Source organism: Brienomyrus brachyistius, chromosome 25 (assembly GCF_023856365.1).
Source record: "Brienomyrus brachyistius isolate T26 chromosome 25, BBRACH_0.4, whole genome shotgun sequence".
NCBI lineage: Eukaryota > Metazoa > Chordata > Actinopteri > Osteoglossiformes > Mormyridae > Brienomyrus > Brienomyrus brachyistius.
In genome coordinates, this window is record NC_064557.1 from 11,303,539 (window position 1) to 11,325,826 (window position 22,288).

The 22,288-nt window shown below is 46.8% G+C and overlaps 1 protein-coding gene across 1 annotated transcript; it reads left to right on the forward strand.

Annotated features, from left to right (window-relative positions):
* The first annotated feature begins 434 nt into the window (after positions 1–434).
* On the forward strand, positions 435–20,076 carry LOC125720537 (solute carrier family 22 member 5-like). Its single transcript, XM_048996061.1, has 13 exons — positions 435–653; positions 1,003–1,112; positions 3,796–3,912; positions 8,645–9,933; positions 10,015–10,118; positions 11,675–11,829; positions 13,047–13,218; positions 13,666–13,804; positions 16,679–16,773; positions 17,686–17,900; positions 18,074–18,256; positions 18,560–18,746; positions 18,883–20,076. The coding sequence occupies exons 4-13, from the start codon at positions 9,586–9,588 to the stop codon at positions 18,983–18,985; spliced, it is 1,701 nt and encodes a 566-aa protein (XP_048852018.1). The 5' UTR covers positions 435–653; positions 1,003–1,112; positions 3,796–3,912; positions 8,645–9,585; the 3' UTR covers positions 18,986–20,076.
* The last annotated feature ends 2,212 nt before the right edge of the window (positions 20,077–22,288 follow it).

Here is a 22,288-nt window from a genome sequence, read left to right on the forward strand (position 1 = left end):
TTTGCATTCTATGAATTACATTCTGAAATGTTATTGTCTGCTGAAATTCACAGGAAATTTGAACCATAGCGGTCGTCATCAGTCTGGAGTATTAGATTATAAAACACTAGGCACATGGCCAAAGATTCCGCCCCCCCAGCAAGCAGGGAATTTTTAAGCCAGGTTCCTTATTTGGCTGTCAGGATACCAACCGCTCTGCACTCAGGTCCCTGCTGTGGACAGGCCTCGCACTGTCCAACCAGCTGCTTCACATCACAAGGGCTGTAGCGTTTAGCTCAAAAACCACTGTTTTAAGGAAAGGTATAATAAAGATTTGTCTTAATAGTCCGAAGTCTGCAGTGAAACCATTTCTGAAGCTAAATGTGCTCCTTCCAGACTGCTTCCAGACTGAAGTGAGTAAGTATACCAATTATCACGAACCCTTCAGGCAAACACTCACCACACACTAAGATGCTACTTATAAAATCAGGATTTATGAGCACATGACTTGAAATAACCTGTTTGCGCTCAGATTGGCACAGATCTCTGGCAGATTGTGCAATAATTAAAAGCCAGAGTTCAGTACCCAGTGTCAGTCTGTGTGAAAGTTTATCCCTCTTGCTCATCTGTCTAGTGCTCAGATTTTTGTTTTGGATTTACAGCAACCAGTCTATGTAAGTACAGTAGACAAGCAATAAAAAAGACACCTGTGGTTTTAGTGAGCAACATAAAATATCCACAATGCACAGGGTATGTGCTTCTAGTGCTCTGAAGCCCTTCTCTTCTGTAAAACTCCTTTTCAACTGTGTAAGTTCTTTTAAGAGCACATGGGATACGAGGACTCGAACCAGCGCTGAAGGCGGAGCTTTCACCTCGTCAGGCTCTGCTGAAGGCCTGATGAAACACTGCCGTGAAGCAGGCTGGGTTTTAGCAAGGAGCTCAGGCTTTCATGGTACTATTTCACTGGCACCTTATAGCTGTCATAACTGGGGCCAGTGATAGTTCCAATTCTCCCTCATCAAGGCAGCAGCTTCCATCCCCTGGAACTGTCCCTCATTGAGGAACAACGGAGATCACGCTGTCCCAGAGCTGAACATTCCTGAGACTGATTTGGCCGGACCTGTGTTGGTGAGGTAAAGGCTTCTCTGTTTATTCTTTTACCTTCTTATTTTTTGCTGCTGCTTTGCTTGTTGCTGAAGGTTATGTTTTGGTAGCGTTTGAGTGTGTGAGAGTCCGCCGTGACTGTGGGAATCCAAGCATGGGGAAGCGCTGAACGCGGATAGGAAGGCCGTTGGGAGAGCGCTCATCCACCTGTGATAGGGAAAGGGTGCGGTCCGAGTGGAGACCTGAGTGACCTATTACGTGGGTTAGGTGGATGCATGAGGCCTTGAGAAAGTCTGTGATTTTGGTGGCTCCACTGTATATTGTGTGACGGGGCACAAGGCGGTAGGGAAGCCATCACCCACAGGTGGGCCAGACACGACGGTGAATGCTTGGTGCATCCGGGGCAGAGGGCAGGGTGATGTGTGCACTGCGTGGTGTGGCATTGTATGGTGGAGGCTGGACAGTGAATGCATTGCATGCAGTAGCACAGCACTGTGTAACAGGCCGAGGACGGGTAAGATTCCAGTGTGTGGACAGGGACATCCTAAGACAGGCACTGTCGCAGACCCCTAACACCAGGCTGAGGGACTGTTTGGGGTTTGGTCCACTCTCGGTCCCACGGGAGTATAAGGGTGTATGTCGATAGGGTGTGTGGTTTTTAGAGAATGTGTATGTGGTAAAGGGGCGGCATGGTAGTGCAGTGGTTAGCACTGTTGTACCCGCGTCCCAGGTTCGAGTCTCCGCCAGGGTTACATATGTGCGGAGTTTGCATGTTCTCCCCATGTCGTCGTGGGGTTTCCTTCGGGTACTCCAGCTTCCCCCCACAGTCCAAAAACATGCTGAGGCTAATTGGAGTTGCTGAATTGCCCGTAGGTGTGCATGTGTGAGTGAATGGTGTGTGAGTGTGCCCTGTGATGGGCTGGCCCCCCATCCTGGGTTGTTCCCTGCATCGTGCCCATTGCTTCTGGGATAGGCTCTGGACCCCCCGCGACCCAGTACGATAAGCTCTACGTGGAAGGAATGCGGCCCAAGATCCGAGAAGGAAAAGCATCCATGAAGAGAAGAAGGAAGGAAAATGGGAGTAGGAACATGAAATGCTCTTTCAGGCAGTGGCTAATTTGGCTACAGGGAAACCCCAAGGCAGAGGCAGAGGAAGGGGGGGAAGACAGGGTCCACCTGGTCCACCTAGAGGAGGGGACAAGAAATGCTGGAACTGCAGGAATCCCAATCATTTCTACAGGAACTGCCCTCTGCCTCAGGTTGTGCAGGTGAATCAAGCTGGAGGAGGGGGAGAAGTAAGACCAGGGCCTGTGATGTGTTATGTTTGCAAACAGCAGGGACATCTCGCCAACCAGTCTCCCAGCCCGAGTGCACAAGGCCCCGTGTGGCCTATACCTCCTACCCAATAGGAGGTTCATCGCCTTAACCCGATGCCTAGCAGATGATCCAATGCTTAAATTGAGAGTGGAGGGAAGGGAAATCCCTTTCCTTGTGGATATGGGAGCTACAAGGTCAACAATCAGAGAGGAGGAGGTGTCGGGAGTCCCCACCACTGGCAGAACTGTGAAAATAATCGGTGCCTCAGGAATCCCCAGATTCCTAGAAGAAACAGAACCTTTATTAGTGGAACGGAGCCCAGGAGCCCCTGTGTGTCAGCACCAGTTCCTAGTTTCCCCCTATTGTCCTGTCAACCTGCTGGGGAGGGACCTAATGGGGAAGCTGGGGATGAAGGTGGAAATGGGGGAAGACGGTTTCACAGTGACTTCAGAGGCTTTGGGACTGTTTTGCTTATTGGAGAAATAAAACTTTGCCGCTTGGTGGCAGATGACACAATTCTCAGAGACCGCATCCCTGAAGGACAAGAGCAGCATGAAAGACTGCATTGCACTGCTCAGTTTGCTGGAAAAGGAGGGGCTGAGTGCATAAAGGATTTTGAGGCTGCAGGAAAACTGGGAGAGACTGTTGTGCTTGATTACGTCCATGTGGCAGAAGACAGGTCTGCTGCATCTGTCTGTTTGTCAGTCGGCCAGGAGCAGTGGTATGTGGGAGGTTCGGTTCCCCATGTATCATATGGGAAAAAGGGGTCATTAGAATGGAAGGACTTAGGACTCTGGGTGACAGAGTGTGAGAGAAGGACTGAGTGTTTGTGTGGAGGATGGAAGGTGGATGAGAGAAGATGGACAGGTGCAAAGGTACAAAATAGATCAGTGTGTAGAGGTAAAGAAAAAGGGGGATGCAGAGGGAAATAAGGAAAAAGGTGATGATCCTCTGCCCATCTGGTTAGGGGAAGCACCTGATTGCTTGTGGGCAAATGATTTTGGCAGAGTGGTGTCAGCTGAGGCTTTGGTGGTCCACCCCCAAGTCTGACTTCCGGCCTCACAAGGCCCAGTATCCCTTATATAGAGAAGCAGAGGAGGGAGTGAGTGAAGTACATGCAGATCTGGTGAAAGGGGGGCTATTAATGAAATAGCCTATTCTCCAGTTAATTCTCCTATCTTACACAGGAAAAAGGCGAATTTTACTTGGAGGTTTGTACAAGATCTGAGGGGTGTCAATGCAGCCATACACCCCAGGGTTCCTATTGTACCCAATCCAGTTATGATTCTGGCTTCCATACCAGCGGAGGCTAAATGGTTCTCTGTCATTGACTTGGTGAATGCAGTAGATCCAGTAGATCCAGATTCCCAGTACTGGTTCGCTTTCACCTTTCAGGGGAAGAGATGGACCTGGACAGTGACGCCCCAGGGCTACACAGAGTCACCTAGCGTGTGCAGGAGCTGGGAAAAATTTGGAGGGGTTTTCTGCGCCCAGGGGCAGCGCACTGGTACAGTATGTGGATGATTTTTTGCTTTCCTCTCACACTCACGAGTCCTGTAAACAGGACACCAGAGCTATGATAGACTTCCTGGCAAAAAATGGGCACAAAGCTGCAGCTGGTCTCACAAAGGGTTAAATACGTTGGACATGTGTTGACAAGTGAGGGAAGGTCATTAGGACCAGACCGAGTGGCCTCCATACAGGAGACTAAACAGCAATTGCTTTCAGTCCTAGGCATGATTGGCTATTGCAGGCCTTGAAATCAGGACTATTGGTGCATTCAATCATCTCTTGGAACTCAAGGAAATTTCCAGTTGAGTGACATCACGTCTGACAATCTCTGTCTCCATGAATACGCTGCTGTGTGTTGCTGCTTTATATTTTAGCAGTTTTGGAGTAAGATTATTTTTTCAGAGAGACTAACAAACAAGAAACACAAACTAGACATAGTTTGACAAACCACATTAAAAGCTTTATAAAATATTTTACTATATTCATAGTGATATTCTTTTTTCGAGAGGCAAACAAAATATAAACAAACCAAAAACAAGTCTGGTAAAAATCTGACAAAGCATGCTAGGATACTGTTTACGGTCACGATATGGTATTCTCTAAATCGAACACGTGCAATTACATTCATAACTATTAATACATTTAATAAAATAAACATTTTTAAAGATTTGTAAAATAGAATTACTGTTGGGTTGTGTAAGCCGCCATGTTGAAATTACATCACAGGGGAAACTCGGACTAGAAAATTCCGTCCGACATAAACGTCATAAAAGAGGCATGTTTCCGACGGGAAGTGACATTTCGTGACGTTTTCGTCCGAGCTGGAGAGAAATAATCGAACGTACCATATGCACAGAGGTCACAGTCCTTGGTTGATTTGACAGTTGGGCTAGGACTGACAGACAGACTGACGTGGACGTCCGAAGCTGATGATGCCCTGATTGATTTAAAACAGGCGATAATGTCAGCCCCAGCTTCTTAGGGGGTGCCTGACTATAGAAAGCCATTTGTGCAGTATGTGGACGAAAAAAAGGGTTCATGACTTCAGTTCTGACTCAGTATCATGGGGAAAAGTTCAAACCGGTTGCATACTACTCAAGGCGTTTGGACTCGGTGCCTCGAGCATTACCCCTTTGTCTTCGAGCGGTGGCTGCAGCAGCAGAGGCAGTGATGGCGAGTGCAGATCTAGTCCAGTTGCATCCACTGAAACTCTGAGTTCCCCATGCAGTGCATGCAATCCTGACACAGGTCAGGGCATCTCATTTGACGCCTGCGCAATCGGTGCATTATCTGAATGTTTAGCTAACACTGGCACATGTGACTGTGGAAAGATGCTCTGCTTTGAATCCGGCGACCCTCCTTCCCACGGAGGTGGACGGGGAGACACATGATTGTTTAGAGGTGACTGTGTGTGCAGACTTATGCCGGATCTGACTGACATCCCACTGGAAGGAGGCAATATCGTGTTTGTCGATGGGAGTTCTTTGAGGCTGGAGGACGGATCCCCAGCGACCTCCTATGCCGTGGTGCTGCAAGACGGATCACTTGTAGATGGAGGGCATCTGCCCAGACATTGGTCCACACGGACGGCTGAGCTGTTTGCACTGCAACAGGCCTGCAAACTGGCTGAAGGAGAAAAAGTCACTATCTACACAGACTCAAGATACGCCTTCGGGGTGTGTCATGATCATGGTGCATTGTGGAAGCAGAGAGGTTTTCGCACCAGCACTGGAAAACCCATTCAGCATCATCAGTTAGTGGAACATTTGCTGGACGCTCTCATGCTACCCGAACAGGTGGCAATAGTGAAGTGCCAGGCCTACATAAAGCAGACTGATGAAATCAGTCAGGGGAATGACCTCGCAGACCAGTGGGCTAAAAGTTTAGCTAAGGACTCCACTGGGTGGTGACATTCTGGGACTAACCGACCTTATCTCCCTAGATCTGTGTATCCAGGGATGGCCAAAGCCGTTCATGGCCTGGATCATGTGTCTCGTGACGGGTTGGTGGCAGCTGTGACTCGGGTGTGGCATGCCCCTGGGTTTGCCGCAGCTGCTGCCCAATTCTGCGGGAAGTGTATGGTGTGCATGAAATTTAATGTGGGAAAGGGCATTCCAACCGACCCTGCAGTGACCCCGAGTCCCCAAAGCCCATTCAATCACCTGCAGATGGATTTCATTAAGCTAACGCTGTGCAGGGGATACAAGTATTGCTTAGTGATTGTAGATCTGTTTTCCAGATGGGTGGAGGCATTTCCTTGTCGTCGCCCTGATGCTCTAAGCATGGCAAAATGTCTGCTAAAGGAGGTGATTCCTCGATGGAGCATTCCATCTAAAATCACCACAGACAATGGTCCTGCATTTGTTGCAGAGACACAGGCTAAATTGTGCCATTGGATGCAAATTCATTTGAAGCATTATTGTGCTTATCACCCCTCGAGTAGAGGGATAGTTGAGAGGGCAAATCAGACATTTAATCTGAAATTGGTAAAAATTTGGATGCCCTGCCCCTGGCTTTATTGTTCATGCATGCCAGAACACATCACCAAACAGGGTTAGCTCCTTATGTGTTGACAGGAAAGCCGATGCGTGTTTTGTCTCCCTCACGATATGTACCACTGGAGACCGTGGATGGGGATTTACTGACTTATCTTACAGATTTGCGGCAAGTGATAGGTGCAGCCTGGGACCCGGATTGTGCTGATTGGAGGAATCCAGAGGGTAAGCCATTAGGAGTTGTGACATCGCTTAAACAAGGGAGCTGGTTGTTGGTTCGTGATCTGAGGATGAATAGATGGAACACGCCGAAATAGAGGGGACCACACCAGGTCTTGATGGTGACCCCTCACGCAGTGAAAGTGGAGGGAATCGACGCCTGGGTCCATCAAGTCCACTGCAGACGCGTGTCCAACCCTTGTGGTTCTTTCGAGATTGGCCCCTGAAAGGGTCAAAACTGTGTTTTCTTTCCATGATAGCCATTTTTGTTGTGACAGTTGTATGTGGGATCGATGCTATATTGTGATGGAGAACTGCTTTTTCCAGCTGTGTCACCCACTGTACTCCAACAGTGCCAAACGAAAGGGAAAAGGGAAGTGATGGATGCCAGTGCTGTGGAGCTTTTAGCCCGAGCAGTGACTGCTGAGCTAAATGTTTCAGACTGCTGGGTTCGTCATTATATACCCCACACTTCTGCAGCATGGATTCCGTACACATCTCATGACATGGCGGTCCTAAATCACACCTGCTCCGGCCCTTTGTCTGTTATGGCTGGACTGAGGTCATTGTCCTCGACTCCACCACCATCTATATGTCACGTTTCTGGTGTTGCTGTTAAGTCGCGGGCAGTGGAGGAGGCCCTTGTGGCCACGCACGACCGATTACAACACGAGTATGCTGAAAACAGTCCAATCCTCTATCCAATCTAATCACTGGGGATTCGCTACAGTCCATTTGCTAGTAGGCATGAATAAAACAGGAGAGGGCTGGGTTTGCTCAGCCCAGGTAATTATCACACGGGCTGTTGGTAAGGCACGGGAGGCTGAGGACCTGAGGAGGCTGAGGAGTTGGTTGTCAAGTGAGGATCCACGCTGCGGGGCGTGGATGCGAGAAGTGACTGTAACTGCACTGCAATGCCGACAAAGCCCTGATGACTGTACTTATTCTGCTGTGTCCTGTCCATCTAATGGTGGTAAAGGGAGTGACCCCGCCTGAGGATGGCTTAGCTGTCATCCGGGTAAATGGGACTGTGTGTTTCTGTCTGATTAATTCAGCCCAGTCTAGAACCCTTTCCTCCCCACCTGTACACTGTAAGGCCTGTACATCCACCTGTACACTGTATTAATAACTTCTCTGTCCTTGGTGATGTCCTGCTAGTTTCACCACCATGTTCTGCGTTTATCTGTGGTCACAAAGACTCTCTTAAGGGTTACACTGTTACACCTTCAAGGGTTACACATTCAGACGGAGGTAGCTGCCCTGCAGACTGCAGTTGAAAAGGTGGCCAATCAAACGCTTGACACCTTGATGGTCGTCTCGGGTGAATTATCTGTGGTTAAGCAGGTAGCTCTGCAAAACCATATGGCATTGGATCTCCTGTTGGCTGAGAAAGGTGGAGTTTGTGCTATTGTGGGGAGAGAATGTTGCAAGTACATCCCTGATTCATCTCAGGCTGTGCAGGATCTAGTGGATGTGGTGCACAAGCAGATGTCTGCAATACATAAATAACATGGCCTGTTTGAGTACAGCTGGGACTATTGGTTCTCCTCAATGATTCGGGGTTTATCTGGGGTGTTCAGACCCTTAGTTTTTAGTGTAGTGATCTTACTTTGAGTGTTGCTATGTGGAGAGCGATATCTGCAGGGGAACAAGGACATATAGGGAGGCTCTGTGCGCACCAAAGTTAATCTATTGACAGAGGCTGCCGTGACAGTCGCTAGGCAAATGATATAGGGTTGACGCAATAACTAGGAACGTACAGAATTACATGGTGCACCAGATAGGCCGAAATTGCCAGAAAGTGGAAAAGTATGAAGAGGGGCGGGGGCTGCTTGTAGAAGGAGTATAAGACAAACGATGAACAACAAGGAAGTCGAACTCTGTGGGGGGTACACCGCGTCGCAGAGTTCCCAGATCGATCTGCAGGTTATTTGACAACTCATCCACACCTCCGGCATACTCCAACACTACTAATCTTGTTGCTGTTTAGGTGTTGTTCTAGTATTCTGTCTTCCCAGGCAAATTCTGTTATGTTCCTACGGGCTCCCCCTCTTCCCTACGCGGATGATCCTCTTCTTCCCGCCTGGCTCTACGACCCTCAGCCCCAGGTTGTCATCAATGTGACCAGCGACGCCAACACCGCTGGTGACTCCTGTTCCATCCAGCCGCCACCAGCCCGCTTCGACCCACTGCGCACTTCACTTGTTTGTGAACAGCCCGGATCTGGCGTGTTCAAAAGGGGGGAGTGTGGAAGTAAAATTGGACATTGGTAGGACCGGGAGGGAGGCATATTGGGTCTGTTATGTCTTAGGCCTTAGGCAAGTAGAGATTGGTCACAAACCAATCAGGACTTAGAAGTCCTTATTGGGAATTGGGAGTTATGGTTTATCAACTGGTTGCTCTGTGTGCTCTATGTGACGTGGTACAAATTGCGAGAGTGTGACGGGAGCGCTTTGCTGGATGGCTGGAATGTCCTTTACTCACCAAACTGAGACGTCCAGACTTTTATTGTAAGTGATTCTTTGTGTTATCAGAGAGGTTGATTTATAATTTTTCTACCACAGAACGTTTTGCTGGGCCGAGCCCAGCTACCCACACTTAGCTACATAGCTACTTACACTGAAAGCCTGGTGTTTGTTTAACACAGGGCATGTCGGTCAGATAAAACGCCATTTCAAAGAAAAGGCATTGGTGTTGTTTATTTTGACACGCTAACTAAACAGAGTGAGGTGTGCAGATAATGAGTCTGAGAAGCCTTCAAAGGAAACGATGACCTCTTAATGACTTAAAAAAACCCAGCCATTTCAGGTGGCATGTTGCTGGGTGCATAGGCATCTATATGGTTATGCAATAAAGTGAGATAAGTGCAGAGTACAATGTGAAATGCCTGCACACTGTTATTTACACCTCATCTGACAGAGAGAGTCTCAGCCTGTTTGCACACTTTTCCAACACTGAAATGGAAAATTACGAAGAAATCACGTCGTTTTTAGGGGAGTGGGGGCGCTTCCAGATGTGCGTCTTCTTTCTGCTGAGTCTAACCTTCATCCCTCAGGGTTACTTGAGCTTGTCGGTGGTATTTCTGGCTGCCACGCCGCAACACCACTGCGAGGTGTCCTCCACATACGGCGAGAACATCAGCGACTACATCCCGCACGAAGGGACGAGCAGGGACCGGGTACTCAGCAGGTGCAGGCGATACAAGCACCTCAATCGGACCGCGGCCGGCTGGGCAAACGAAACGGAGGGATGCCTGGACGGATGGAGGTTCAGCGCCGACACGTACAAGTCCACCATCGTGACGGAGGTACAGGGGTTTTGGGGGGCAGTGCTGTCTTAGTGGGACCGCTCTTCATGTCTCTCTTATGTCTCTGATGCAAACCTGCAGTGGAGCTTGGTGTGCGAAGATTCGTGGAAAGTGCCTTTCGCCACCTCTCTATCATTTTTTGGGGTAGTGGCAGGGTTGCTGATATCTGGGCCGATCTCTGACAGGTAAGGAACAGTGGCGTCACGTCATACAGTATGATAGACACTTCATGTTGGCAAATCACCATTTCTCCTGTTCAGTACATGGTGGTGAGCGAGAGTTACAACCTCGGACTTGGGAGTGGTGTGAAATATATGCATTCCAGACACCTGAGCCATTCTACAAGAACTTTAATCCCTTTTACAGCATAAAGTAATCAAATCATTTAGAAGAGAATTAATTATTGTGGTGTATTTAGAGGGGTATGTATGTGTATGTGTGTGTGTGTGTGTGTGTGTGGATTATGTTTATATTACATTGTGGGGACCAATTTTCAGGTCTGAATGCAGTCAAAAAACTAAAAATGCCTCTTACTTTGCTTGGTTACTTATGGTTCAGGTTATGGCTGGGTAGGGGTTAAGGTTGTCATGTTGGGATTAGAGTTTTCCCATAGAAAGGAAACAGAGTCCCCACAAAGATGTAATTACAAACATGTGTGTGTGTGTGTGTGTATGCTTTTCCCATACTTCAGTTGGTTCCCTCCCACAGTCCAAAGGTTGCCCTTAGTTGAACTATGTAACAGCTTGGGCCTGTGGCTGGTCTCCTTATATTGTACTCACAGTGAGTGCGTGGTCCCTGTGTCTGACAGTGAGTGTGTGCTCCCTGTGCGTGACAGTGAGTGTGTGCTCCCTGTGCGTGACAGGGAGTGTGTGCTCCCTGTGCGTGACAGGGAGTGTGTGCTCCCTGTGCGTGACAGCGAGTGTGTGCTCCCTGTGCGTGACAGTCAGTGTGTGCTCCCTGTGCGTGACAGTGAGTGTGTGCTCCCTGTGCGTGACAGTCAGTGTGTGCTCCCTGTGCGTGACAGTCAGTGTGTGCTCCCTGTGCGTGACAGTGAGTGTGTGCTCCCTGTGCGTGACAGTGAGTGTGTGCTCCCTGTGCGTGACAGTCAGTGTGTGCTCCCTGTGCGTGACAGTCAGTGTGTGCTCCCTGTGCGTGACAGTCAGTGTGTGCTCCCTGTGCGTGACAGTCAGTGTGTGCTCCCCATCACCCTGGACTGCATCAGCAATTATGGACGATGATTGAATTAAAACCAAACCCAAAGTCAGCTATATGTTACTTCGAATTTACTGTCACTGAAATATTGTTTCTTCCTACTAAAATTGCTCTACATCAGGGGTCACCAGCCTTTTTGAAACTGAGAGCTACTTCAGTGGTACTGAGCCATACGAAGGGCTACCAGTTTTGATAACAAATTTGCTTACAAATTTCATGTATAATAAACCTGTTTTAAATGCTTTTTTTAGATATTGTCATTTTCAAATCTATATAAATGCAAATGTGATTAAAGAAGAATAGCAGCAGGATAAAATTTAATTTTAGATGCTGCTCACTGGTGAGTTGTGCTATTTTTAGAACAGGTCTGGGTTGGGGGGGCGACTCATTTGATCCTTGGGGGCATCCTGGTGCCATGTTGGTGACTCCTGCGCTACATGGTTCTGTTCAAGTCCAAGCCACCAGATCACCTGCTGTCATGCGTGATTCTCCCAGTCACCTCTGCTGCACACACTCCTCTCTTCCTCAGGTTTGGCCGGAAGCTGGTTTTTTTTGTCAGTCTGGTGCTGCAGAACACATTTGCAGTGCTTCAGGCGCTCTCTAGCAGCTGGGAGTGGTACTGCACCTTCTACTTCTTTGTTGGAATGGCATGCACCTCCAGCTACATGTCTGCCTTCATTCTTGGTAAACTCCTTTCTGTCCAGTGTTTGATATAACAACAGTGGCTTAATAAACGTGTTGGACTTTAAACTGTAAGAAAGTACCACCACACCACCAACATCTTTTTTTTTTTTACCTTGTTTATCCACAATATCTTCTCTTCCAAAATATGCAGTGGTTGCAAAGCTGTCCCTCTCCTCAACGCCACTTCAGTGCTTGTTGCTTCCATGACTTACCAAACCAATATTATGTGGCCTGCTCTGCTAACTGAATTTATTAAACATAAGGAAACACTGCATTTATACAGATTACACAGGTTTCACAATATACATCTCATCAATATTTTAGGCCCGCTAAACTAATCTGCTTACCAAACTATGAGCATAAGTAAATGAGTGTGTAGTACAGAACATATAGTTCTTTCTGGACAAATGTTTGCGCCCATCACCTAAAGCCCTAGTGATTATTGTGCATGTGCCACATAATTGTGATGTAAAATCATGCAGCCTAAGTCAAGTTAAGCATTAAATAATCTCCACATCATACGACTGAGAGGAAGAGGTTACTTAGCTCTCGCCACAACCATATCCAATTGTCCACCAGCCTAAAATGTTTCCTGTTGGTTAATTAGTTGGTTGTCAAGTGGTAAACTTGATCAGAGAGCACAACCTGTTCCATGTGTTTTACTTTTCCAGGACAGCTCGTCAGACTATGAAACCCTTTCATCACATTGTTTTCATGTACTTCCCTGGAATCTATGATACACCAAACAAATATTTGTGAATAATCTAGATCAGATCGAGGGAGTTCAGGGCACCGATTTCCTAGATACAGTTGACATCTTTATGAATCTGCCCTTGGGGCTTATAACCTAAACTGTTTCAGCGTGAAAGACCAGGTTACTACGACATGGGAAAAAAGTCAAGCAAGCAGCTTTAGTAACAGTACTAAAAGAAATTCAGGCTTCTGACTTGCGAGTGCTGGCTTGTTAGAACCTCTCAGGTCAGCGCAAGGAGTGTAGGATGGAGACGGGTGATGTGCTAGAAACATCATACAGTCAAACTTGAATTTGAGATCTACCGAAATACACTGAGAAACCAACAATGGAGATGCGGAGTGACGAGCACCCAAAGAAGGGAGCAGAGAAACGGCGGCAGGGCCAGAGAAATTCCAGAGCACATGCCTATCTTGTGCCTTGAGTAAACACACACAGACACACTTTCCTTCTCATGTTCCAACAGGTTCCGAGCTGCTCGGTAAGTCCACCCGAGTTTTGTTCTCTTCCCTGGGGGTCTGCATCTGCTACGCTCTCGGCTACACCTGTCTCCCCATCTTTGCCTACTTGATTCGGGACTGGCGGATGCTGCAGATGGCCCTGTCGGTTCCTGGGTTCTTCTGCATTCCACTGTGGTGGTGAGTTCAGAGTGGTTTCATCCTACTCAGTATTAAGGTTCTGTTTTGGACACTGACTGTTGCAGCCCTGATGCTCCATGGTTCCTAGATTTATTCTTCCTTGCTGAAAAAAACAGTAAGGATCGTGTAGCTAGTTATTATAATTCATGCTGGTTATACCAGCATAGGTTGTGTTTTGGTGCTGGTGGACCAGCAACATTAATGAAATATTGCTGGTGGATTAGCTTCATGTGCACCTATGCTGGTCTTCCACCTACACCAGCACCAAACCAGCACTATAGCCACCTTAGACCAGCATGGAAATCACACTGGTCTATGCTGTGTTTTTCAGCAGGATTCTTAGATCAGGACTAAGTTGGTCTCAGAATGTTCTAGAATAACTAGTAGACTGAAGTTCCTTTCCGGGAAGAAGGTGGGGTCCTTTCCCCTCAACGCTGCTTCCTTCAGGCTCATCCCGGAGTCCCCTCGCTGGCTGCTCTCTCGTGGTCACGTGGAGGAGGCTGTAGCCATCATCCAAGCCATCGGCAAGAAAAATGGTGTCAGCGCTCCAGAGGTTATCTTCAAGACGGAAGATTGCTCTCAGCCGGTGAGCAGAAACCGACCCTGCAGGAGCGGGCACTGCCGCAAATCATATTAAACTGGAGTGTCGGAAGCGGGGTGACAGGGTGATCCCAAGCAAATTAACTTACACTGGGCGGAGTCTCAAAGCCGGGGGTGACAGGGTGATCCCAAGCAAATTACCTTACACTGGGCGGAGTCTCAAAGCCGGGGGTGACAGGGTGATCCCAAGCAAATTACCTTACACTGGGCGGAGTCTCAAAGCCGGGGGTGACAGGGTGATCCCAAGCAAATTAACTTACACTGGGCGGAGTCTCAAAGCCGGGGGTGACAGGGTGATCCCAAGCAAATTACCTTACACTGGGCAGAGTCTCAAAGCCGGGGGTGACAGGATGATCCCAAGCAAATCACCTTAAACTGGGTGGAGTCTTGAAAGCAGGGTGACAGGGTGATCCCAAAATAATCACCTTAAACTGGGCGGAGTCTTGAAGGTGGGGTGATAGGGTAATCCCAAGCAAATCACCTTAAACTAGGCGGAGTCTCAAAGGCAGGGCAACATGGTAATCCTGAGAAAATTACCTTAAACTGGGCGGAGTCTTGAAAGCAGGGTGATAGGGCGATCCCAAGCAAATCATCTTAAACTGGGCGGAGTCTTGAAAGCAGGGTGATAGGGCGATCCCAAGCAAATCACCTTAAACTGGGCGGAGTCTTGAAGGCGGGGTGACAGGGTAATCCCATGCAAATCACCTTAACACACCTGATACAGATAGTCAGGTCCTCAGTATGAGAACCAGCTTCACTTCAACTTAGCTGACTCCAATACTGAGTTGATACTGAAGTGCCTGATTATCTGCATCAGGGCTGTACCTAAGCTCTGCAGGGTGGTAGCTCTGCAGCAGCAGGATTGGGCAGCCCTGGTCTAGCTGCTGTGCCTTAAGCTAATTATGTGTCTGTTAAGCAGCCACATATATCCAATAACATAAAAAACCATCACATCACCGCATGGCATTATACACACGTGGACAAAATTGTTGGTACCCTTCAGTCAATGAAAGAAAAACTCACAATGGTCACAGAAATAACTTTAATCTGACAAAAGTAATAATAAATAAAAATTCTATGAAATTTAACTAATAAAAGTCAGACATTGATTTTTAACCATGCTTCAACAGAATTAATAAAAAAAAAACTCATGAAACAGGCCTGGACAAAAATGATGGTACCCCTAACTTAATATTTTGTTGCACAACCTTTTGAGGCAATCACTGCAATCAAATGATTCCTGTAACTGTCAATGAGACTTTTGCACTTCTCAGCAGGTATTTTGGCCCACTCCGCATGAGCAAACTGCTCCAGTTGTCTCAGGTTTGAAGGGTGCCTTTTCCAGACGGCATGTTTCAGCTCTTTCCAAAGATGCTCAATAGGATTGAGGTCAGGGCTCATAGAAGGCCACTTTAGAATAGTCCAATGTTTTCCTCGTAGCCATTCTTGGGTGTTTTTAGCTGTGTGTTTGGGTCATTGTCCTGTTGCAAGACCCATGACCTGCGACTGAGACCAAGCTTTCTGACACTGGCCAGCACATTTCTCTCTAGAATCCCTTGATAGTCTTGAGATTTCATTGTACCCTGCACAGATTCAAGACACCCTGTGCCAGATGCAGCAAAGCAGCCCCAGAACATAACAGAACCTCCTCCATGTTTTACAGAAGGGACAGTGTTCTTTTCTTGATATGCTTCATTTTTCCGTCTGTGAACATAGAGCTGATGTGCCTTGGCAAAAAGTTCAATTTTTGTCTCATCTGTCCATAGGACATTCTCCCAGAATCTTTGTGGCTTGTCCACATGTAGTTTGGCAAGTTTTTATGACTTGTTTTCAACAATGGTGTCCTCCTTGGTCGTCTCCCATGAAGTCCACTTTGGCTCAAACAACGACGGATGGTGCGATCTGACACTGATGTTCCTTGAGCTTGAAGTTCACCTTGGATCTCTTTAGAAGTTTTTCTGGGCTCTTTTGTTACCATTCGTATTATCCGTCTCTTTGATTTGTCATCAATTTTCCTCCTGCGGCCACGTCCAGGGAGGTTGGCTACAGTCCCATGGATCTTAAATTTCTGAATAATATGTGCAACTGTAGTCACAGGAACATCAAGCTGCTTCGAGATGGTCTTATAGCCTTTACCTTTGACATGCTTGTCTATAATTTTCTTTCTAATCTCCTGAGACAACTCTTTCCTTCGCTTCCTCTGGTCCATGTTGAGTGTGGTACACACCATGTCACCAAACAACACAGTGACTAACTGGAGCCCTATATATAGGTCCACTGACTGATTACAAGATTGTAGACACCTGTGATGCTAATTAGTGGACACACCTTGGATTAACATGTCCCTTTGGTCACATTATTTTCAGTCTTTTCTAAGGGTACCATCATTTTTGTCCAGGCCTGTTTCATGAGTTTTTTTTTTTTATTAATTTTGTTGAAGCATGGTTGAAAATCAATGTCTGACTTTTATTAGTTAAATTTCATAGAATTTTTATTTATTATTACTTTTGTCAGATTAAAGTTATTTCTGTGACCATTGTGAGTTTTTCTTTCATTGACTGAAGGGTACCAACAATTTTGTCCACGTGTGTATATAATTTAAATATTTTGATGTCTTAAAACATCAGGGGGTGTTCCACAAAGCAGGAGTTCTTGCTTAGTCAGATTTAAAGTGGTCTGGGCTAAAGGTAAGTGAATAAAGAAGTCTGTCTAGCCCAGACTACCTTAAATCCAGCAAGCTATCCGGCTAAGCAAGAAATCCTACTTTGTGGTAACTGCTATTATTTAACTGCTTGATGTTTCTTTTCTGGATGTAATTCTGATGTGCTGCAGGACTCTCATCAGCTGGGCTTTTTTGCAGCTGAGAAAAACAGAGCCTCAGAGGGTGTACACCATTATCGACCTCATCAGGACAGCTAATATCAGGAACATCACTATCCTGAACACCATTGTTTGGTAAATACTGTTTTTATATATGTATAAATATCTAAAAAAAAAAGCTTATAATGAAATGACCTGTATATAAATATTCTCACAATTAGATCAAGTTTCTAAAATGAGAAATTCTACATGCTGGGCTATCCGTTCTGAGCTGCTGTCCTTCATCTGGCCCCTGGAGGTCAGAGGTTGATAGTTCAAATCCAGAAAGTAAAAGGCCAGACCAAGATTTTGCTTTAACCAGCCAGTCGGGAAAAAAGAGTCACAGTCACAGAGTAGTTAACTGATTGGTTGAAGCAAAATCTTGGTCTGGATATTTACTTTCTGGATCTGAACTATCCACTTCTGCTTATCACGGATCCGGCGGGTTTGGCACGGGGGCCTGGCATCATGCAGGTGGGGATCAGAAAGTGGACAACCCACTGACAGCTCAGAGGACAAACGGGGATTTATTAACAAACGGAAGAAATACTAGACACACTTATAAAACAAAAACCAAACACGAGGGGTCAAAAGTAAAAGGGGAAAACCAAAGACTAACTACAAATGGGGCAGGTAGGAAACATCAAACAATGAACCACTAGGGAACTGAACAGAGGCAGGGATTTAAATACTGAAACTAAACCGGATAACGACACAGCAGGAGTGAACCGTGAAACAAATAACCAATCAGGGAGAACACACAAGGACTAATGTAAGAAAACAGGCAACAGGTGAAACTAATTATTAAATTATTAATTAGTTTAAGAATCTCAGAAACTAAAATAGCTGCCGATAGGGAGCAGGGGAATAGAAAGGGTAACAGGAGGGACAGGATGGCTAGTGACGCCTGCTGGCCAAGTGGGGAAGCGACACAAAAGACTGAGGCAACAGGAGCTGACCCTGACACTGCTGGAGGTGACTCCCTCTCCTGTGTCTCCTAACACACAGGATTGTCACGTCCATGACCTACTACGGCCTTTCCCTGAACACCCCCAACATGGGTGGGGACCCCTACCTGAACTGCTTCATCTCCGCCGTGTCAGAGATCGTGGCCTACGTGGCCACGTGGTTCTTCATGAGATACACCGCCCGCCGCTTCACCCTCATCTTCCTCTTCCTGTTGTCGGGGGTGACGCTTCTCATCATCAAATTCGTCCCTGATGGTACCGGTTCAGAACCTTGTGTTTTGAATCTCTTAAATCTGCAGCCTGAAGTAGTACAGGCTGTTTGTCCTGGTGACCGCATTTACACGGTGATCACTGAACTCAGAGCACCATCTAGTACGTTTGTGTTGTTGTTACGTTTCGACCAGTAACCGGTGGACTGTTGTGTTCAGAGCTGGACGCAGTGGTGCTGGTTCTGGTCATGGTGGGTAAGGGGGGCATCACTGCAGCCTACTGCTTCATCTACGTCTACTCCACGGAGATGTTCCCCACTGTACTGCGGAACACAGGCGTTGGCTTCATCTCCACCGCCGGACACACTGCCAGTATCCTGTCCCCTTACGTCGCCTACATCGGTACGTCTCTTGCCGTCTTTTTATTTTCGATTGGTTCAATCCCAACTCGTTTCCACCCTGACAAGAGCTTACAGCAGCCATATTGTAGCCTCATTTATAATGGTAGTTTGAACTTTCTTGAGTCCTAAAATGGATTATCCCCCGTAAGCTGTTGTTATACAGTGTTTTGTGGTTTATTTTGAAACTTTTTATATTGTTTCAATATGTTCATTATGAACGTTCTCCTCCCAGAAGCTAATTAACCAAATCCACCAGTGATGCTGTGCAGATTCAGTCAAGGATTGTTCTGCTTTCGGTCCTTAGGAGATTACAACAAGGTCGCCCCATACATCCTGATGGGCAGCGTCACCGTCTCGGTGGCCTTCCTGAGTCTGCTGCTTCCCGAAACCAAAGACAGTGAGCTTCCAGAGCTCATCAGCCAAGTCAAACCCATCATGTGGTGCGGTTCAGAAAGTCGCCCGTCGTGTTTCCATAAGCAGACTTTATTGAGGTCAGATTATGCTTTTTCTAAATGAACCTGCATGATGAATTTAAAACATGCAGTGATGTATGATATCCATGGAAACCTGTGACACGTCTGATGCATTCTCCATATGATGGTGGTCCCTGTGTGCTTTCTCCCCCAGCAAATGTGTATCAGAAGACTCAGACAGCTGTTGGACAGAGATCCCGAAGCTGGAGACTGGAGTGGTCGAGACAGGCCGAGATGACAGCAAGTCACATGACTAAATGTCACGGGTCCAGAACAGCCGCTGGAATGATGCTGACAATCAATATTATTCCTATGGACTGGAGACTAGCTTTTGTGTCTTAGTTCTGGTCTGTTCCATTTTTCCTGTCTTACGTCTCACCAGAGCCTGGTTTTGGTTGTCTGTCATAGTGATGGTTCAGTCTGTCCAGTCTCAGTGTCTGTTGACTCATCCAGATCAGGCCAATCCCTTCGTACTGGAGAGCCATAAAAGCTGAGCATCTTCGAGGAGAAATTCGGTGCCGAATGACACCGAGTTCCTGAATTTACAACATCGCCGGAGCAATTCTTACGGACATTATTAACAAAATGTTATTTTTTTTACCACAGACCTGGTAAAAACTTATTTAAAAACTTACCTTTAATATTTTTTTTTCCATAATCAGAACCTTTTGCCACAAACACATTTATCCATGTATGGACAGGGTCAGGATTGCTGAGCAGCACTCATGGAGATGCATGCCTGGCTCATAACACGTGGCTATGCGAGAGTCACGCTTGCAGGACTTAGTCATATCTATCGACCCTGGTGTGGCATTTAGAACATTCTGGAACTCACCATTACATACTCTGGATGGGCCTTTCTCCTGAAGGTCCTGTTGCTCATCATCTCCTAACCCACTGCAAACAGTCAATAAATTCTTCAGTCAGAACTTCTCATCTATGTATGACTGCAAATGGCCAGCAGAGGGAGCTGTCTGGGATGAATAAATAAATAAATAAGTGAAAACTCACACTCAAATATAGACCAGGGCTACAAGGTGTCGGGAATTTGGCTACAGCCACGCATTTTAAATATTAACTCACCTGTTTTCTGGACTGCCTGGAGCGTAACCACCACATTGTGGCAAATTAAAGAGTTTAGCGCCCTTTGCGTTAATTTGCATGGGGACCAAGTTGAGCAGGATGTAATTGTGAGCCAAAAGCTGTGTTAAATGCCATGCAGATTCATCAACCAATCAGAAAGGCTACCAGCCTTAACTCATTTTATGGATAATTCTGTTAAGTGGAAAAACACTTCTACCCTACCAACAAAATTATAATACCAACAATAAACAAAATCAGCCCAGTAGCACCAAGTCAAGTCAAGTTTATTGTCGTGCCAGACATTGTTCACCCCAGACCACGGTGCAACATAAGACACATGGGGGGGGGGGGGGGGGGGGGCTACATGTACACAACTACAGGTGTAAAACGCAGATTAAGTACACAAATGCAAACACGGGGGCTGTATTCAGACCACACATGCACATTACATACATGGACAGACTATCTGTACATAATCTAGCAGCAACGTAAAATATGTAACATGAATGATGGTGCTGCTTTTTGTTCACTTTCTGTGTGACCTTTCTGACTGACCCCTTATCCCATGATGACACTGACAAAATACGTGTTTCTGTGTTATTCTGCTCTCATGTCGCCCGAGGGTCTTAGAGTATCACCTTTGATGTCTGGGGTCTCCTTTGAAAGGCATCTGTCCTGTATCTGAATCCTTTATTCCACGCAATGGCAGGTTCAAAGGTCACAGTCACAGATCAGCAGAGGTGCTTGACAGTGGCATCATTTTCATCACTAATGACATGGGGGGTAGGGTTAGGTTGGTGCCGGCCATGATGGGGGACACAGTGACTCTGGGGCGCCTATCCGGCAGGCCCAATGAGCAAACCTGTCAGCATGCAACAGGCTCACCTTTAACCCCAAGAACTTTCTCTGTCCCTGGAAGCTTGTGTATGCACATGTGTCTGTCAACATCACTGGCTCCTCCCCTTGCCGCTGGGCTGTAACCTCGAGGTAGTTGAGGTTGCCTGAGAGGCCGGCACTTTCTGGGTGACACACTAATCTCAACCCCGCAGGAATGCTGGGAGTCTGGGACGACAGCCAGCAGGGGCAGGGCAGCAGAGCAGAAGGTGTCCCACCGAATAATCCGAGCCGCATTCCATCACCTCTCCCATTTTCTACTACAATGTCTTACACTTGGCTGCAGTCTCTCATTCCGGCAGGAGATTTGGGGTCACTTGGCCGGTGCAGAGTGCGCCGCCCTGCAGGCTGATGGCTTCTTTAAACATGCAGTTGTGTTTCTGCAGCATTTGCCCCCCCTCCAGACATTAATTTTTTTTATCTTTATTCTGGTACCACAGAAATGTCGCTGATGGACACAGAAAGTTCCGTACTTTTGTATCATTCATTAAAAACAAGGCAGAGAGCCAGTGAGAATTCGTGAAACATCCAAGCTGGGGGGGGGGGGTTTAGACACCCCAGGAGAGTAAATCACACCCAGCTCTTCGCAGAATAGTTTCATACCAGCCAAATGGGTGCGACTCTCCTCGTTTTTCAGAGACACAAGTATATCCGTTACGCAAGCAGATCACAGTGGCTTGGACTCTGGAATTTGATGGTGAAGATTCTGGTAGATTTTTGATGGTGATTCATGCAGTCAAGCGGTCCCAAGGGTAGCACTGATATCCCACTGAAAATGACAACAAAAGGCCTTTGTTACTTTTCCAGATGCCTTAACTGGCGTGGCCTGGCACTGATCAAAAAGAGGAGGACCTCACACCCAGTGATGAAAACAAGAAAGCAGTAGCAAAACAAACAGGCACACGCACTTTTATGTACGCTGCTAGGGAGTGTAGTATATGGAAACAGGTCGGGGGCGTAAATGTTATCTAACAGTCTTGTAAGGTCTATGTTAAAATTCCAGTGGGGGTCGTGGGCTGGAGAAGGTCACTGGCCAGCACTTCACCTCTGAATGCTCTACCTCCAAAGGTCAAAGTTCAGACTTTCAAGGCAAGTCATTATTCCTTTTGCCTACTGAAAAAAATTATATACAAATTTATCAAAGACCAGCTTGTCATAATGTGTGCCACAAACCATACATTGCCGTTTTACAGATTAAATGCATATTTCTTTACAAAAATGCGCATAAAATATGAAGGGGATGGGGGGTTGTAACCCCCCCAAGAATTAAAACCAATGCTTGCCCCTGGATGGGTGGAGAACTTAACCTTCCCCCCCCAATGTTCATCCCATAGTTACACCCTTGGTTGTAAGGTACAGTCTCAGTGCAGTTTGACTGAATTAAGCCCTCAGGTCTGCCACCTGTATGCCTGCCTCCGGTGAAATAGATGCCACAGTGCTGTATGAAATGAGCCTACAATAGCAAAAACCAGTAACGAACTGCCCCAGTATCCGCAAATAACTGCTAGCTGCATTGTTGCCATGAGCGGGTGGTCCAGTCGGTTTCCAAGAAGCCATAAATGCTTTACTTCTTTTCTGTACAT

Coding starts and splice junctions, on each gene's coding strand:
- LOC125720537 (XM_048996061.1), top strand. CDS start 9,586: ATGGAAAATTACGAAGAAATCACGTCGTTTTTAGGGGAGTGGGGGCGC. Junction 9,934..10,014: donor AGTCCACCATCGTGACGGAG/GTACAGGGGTTT, acceptor GCAAACCTGCAG/TGGAGCTTGGTGTGCGAAGA. Junction 10,119..11,674: donor TCTGGGCCGATCTCTGACAG/GTAAGGAACAGT, acceptor TCTCTTCCTCAG/GTTTGGCCGGAAGCTGGTTT.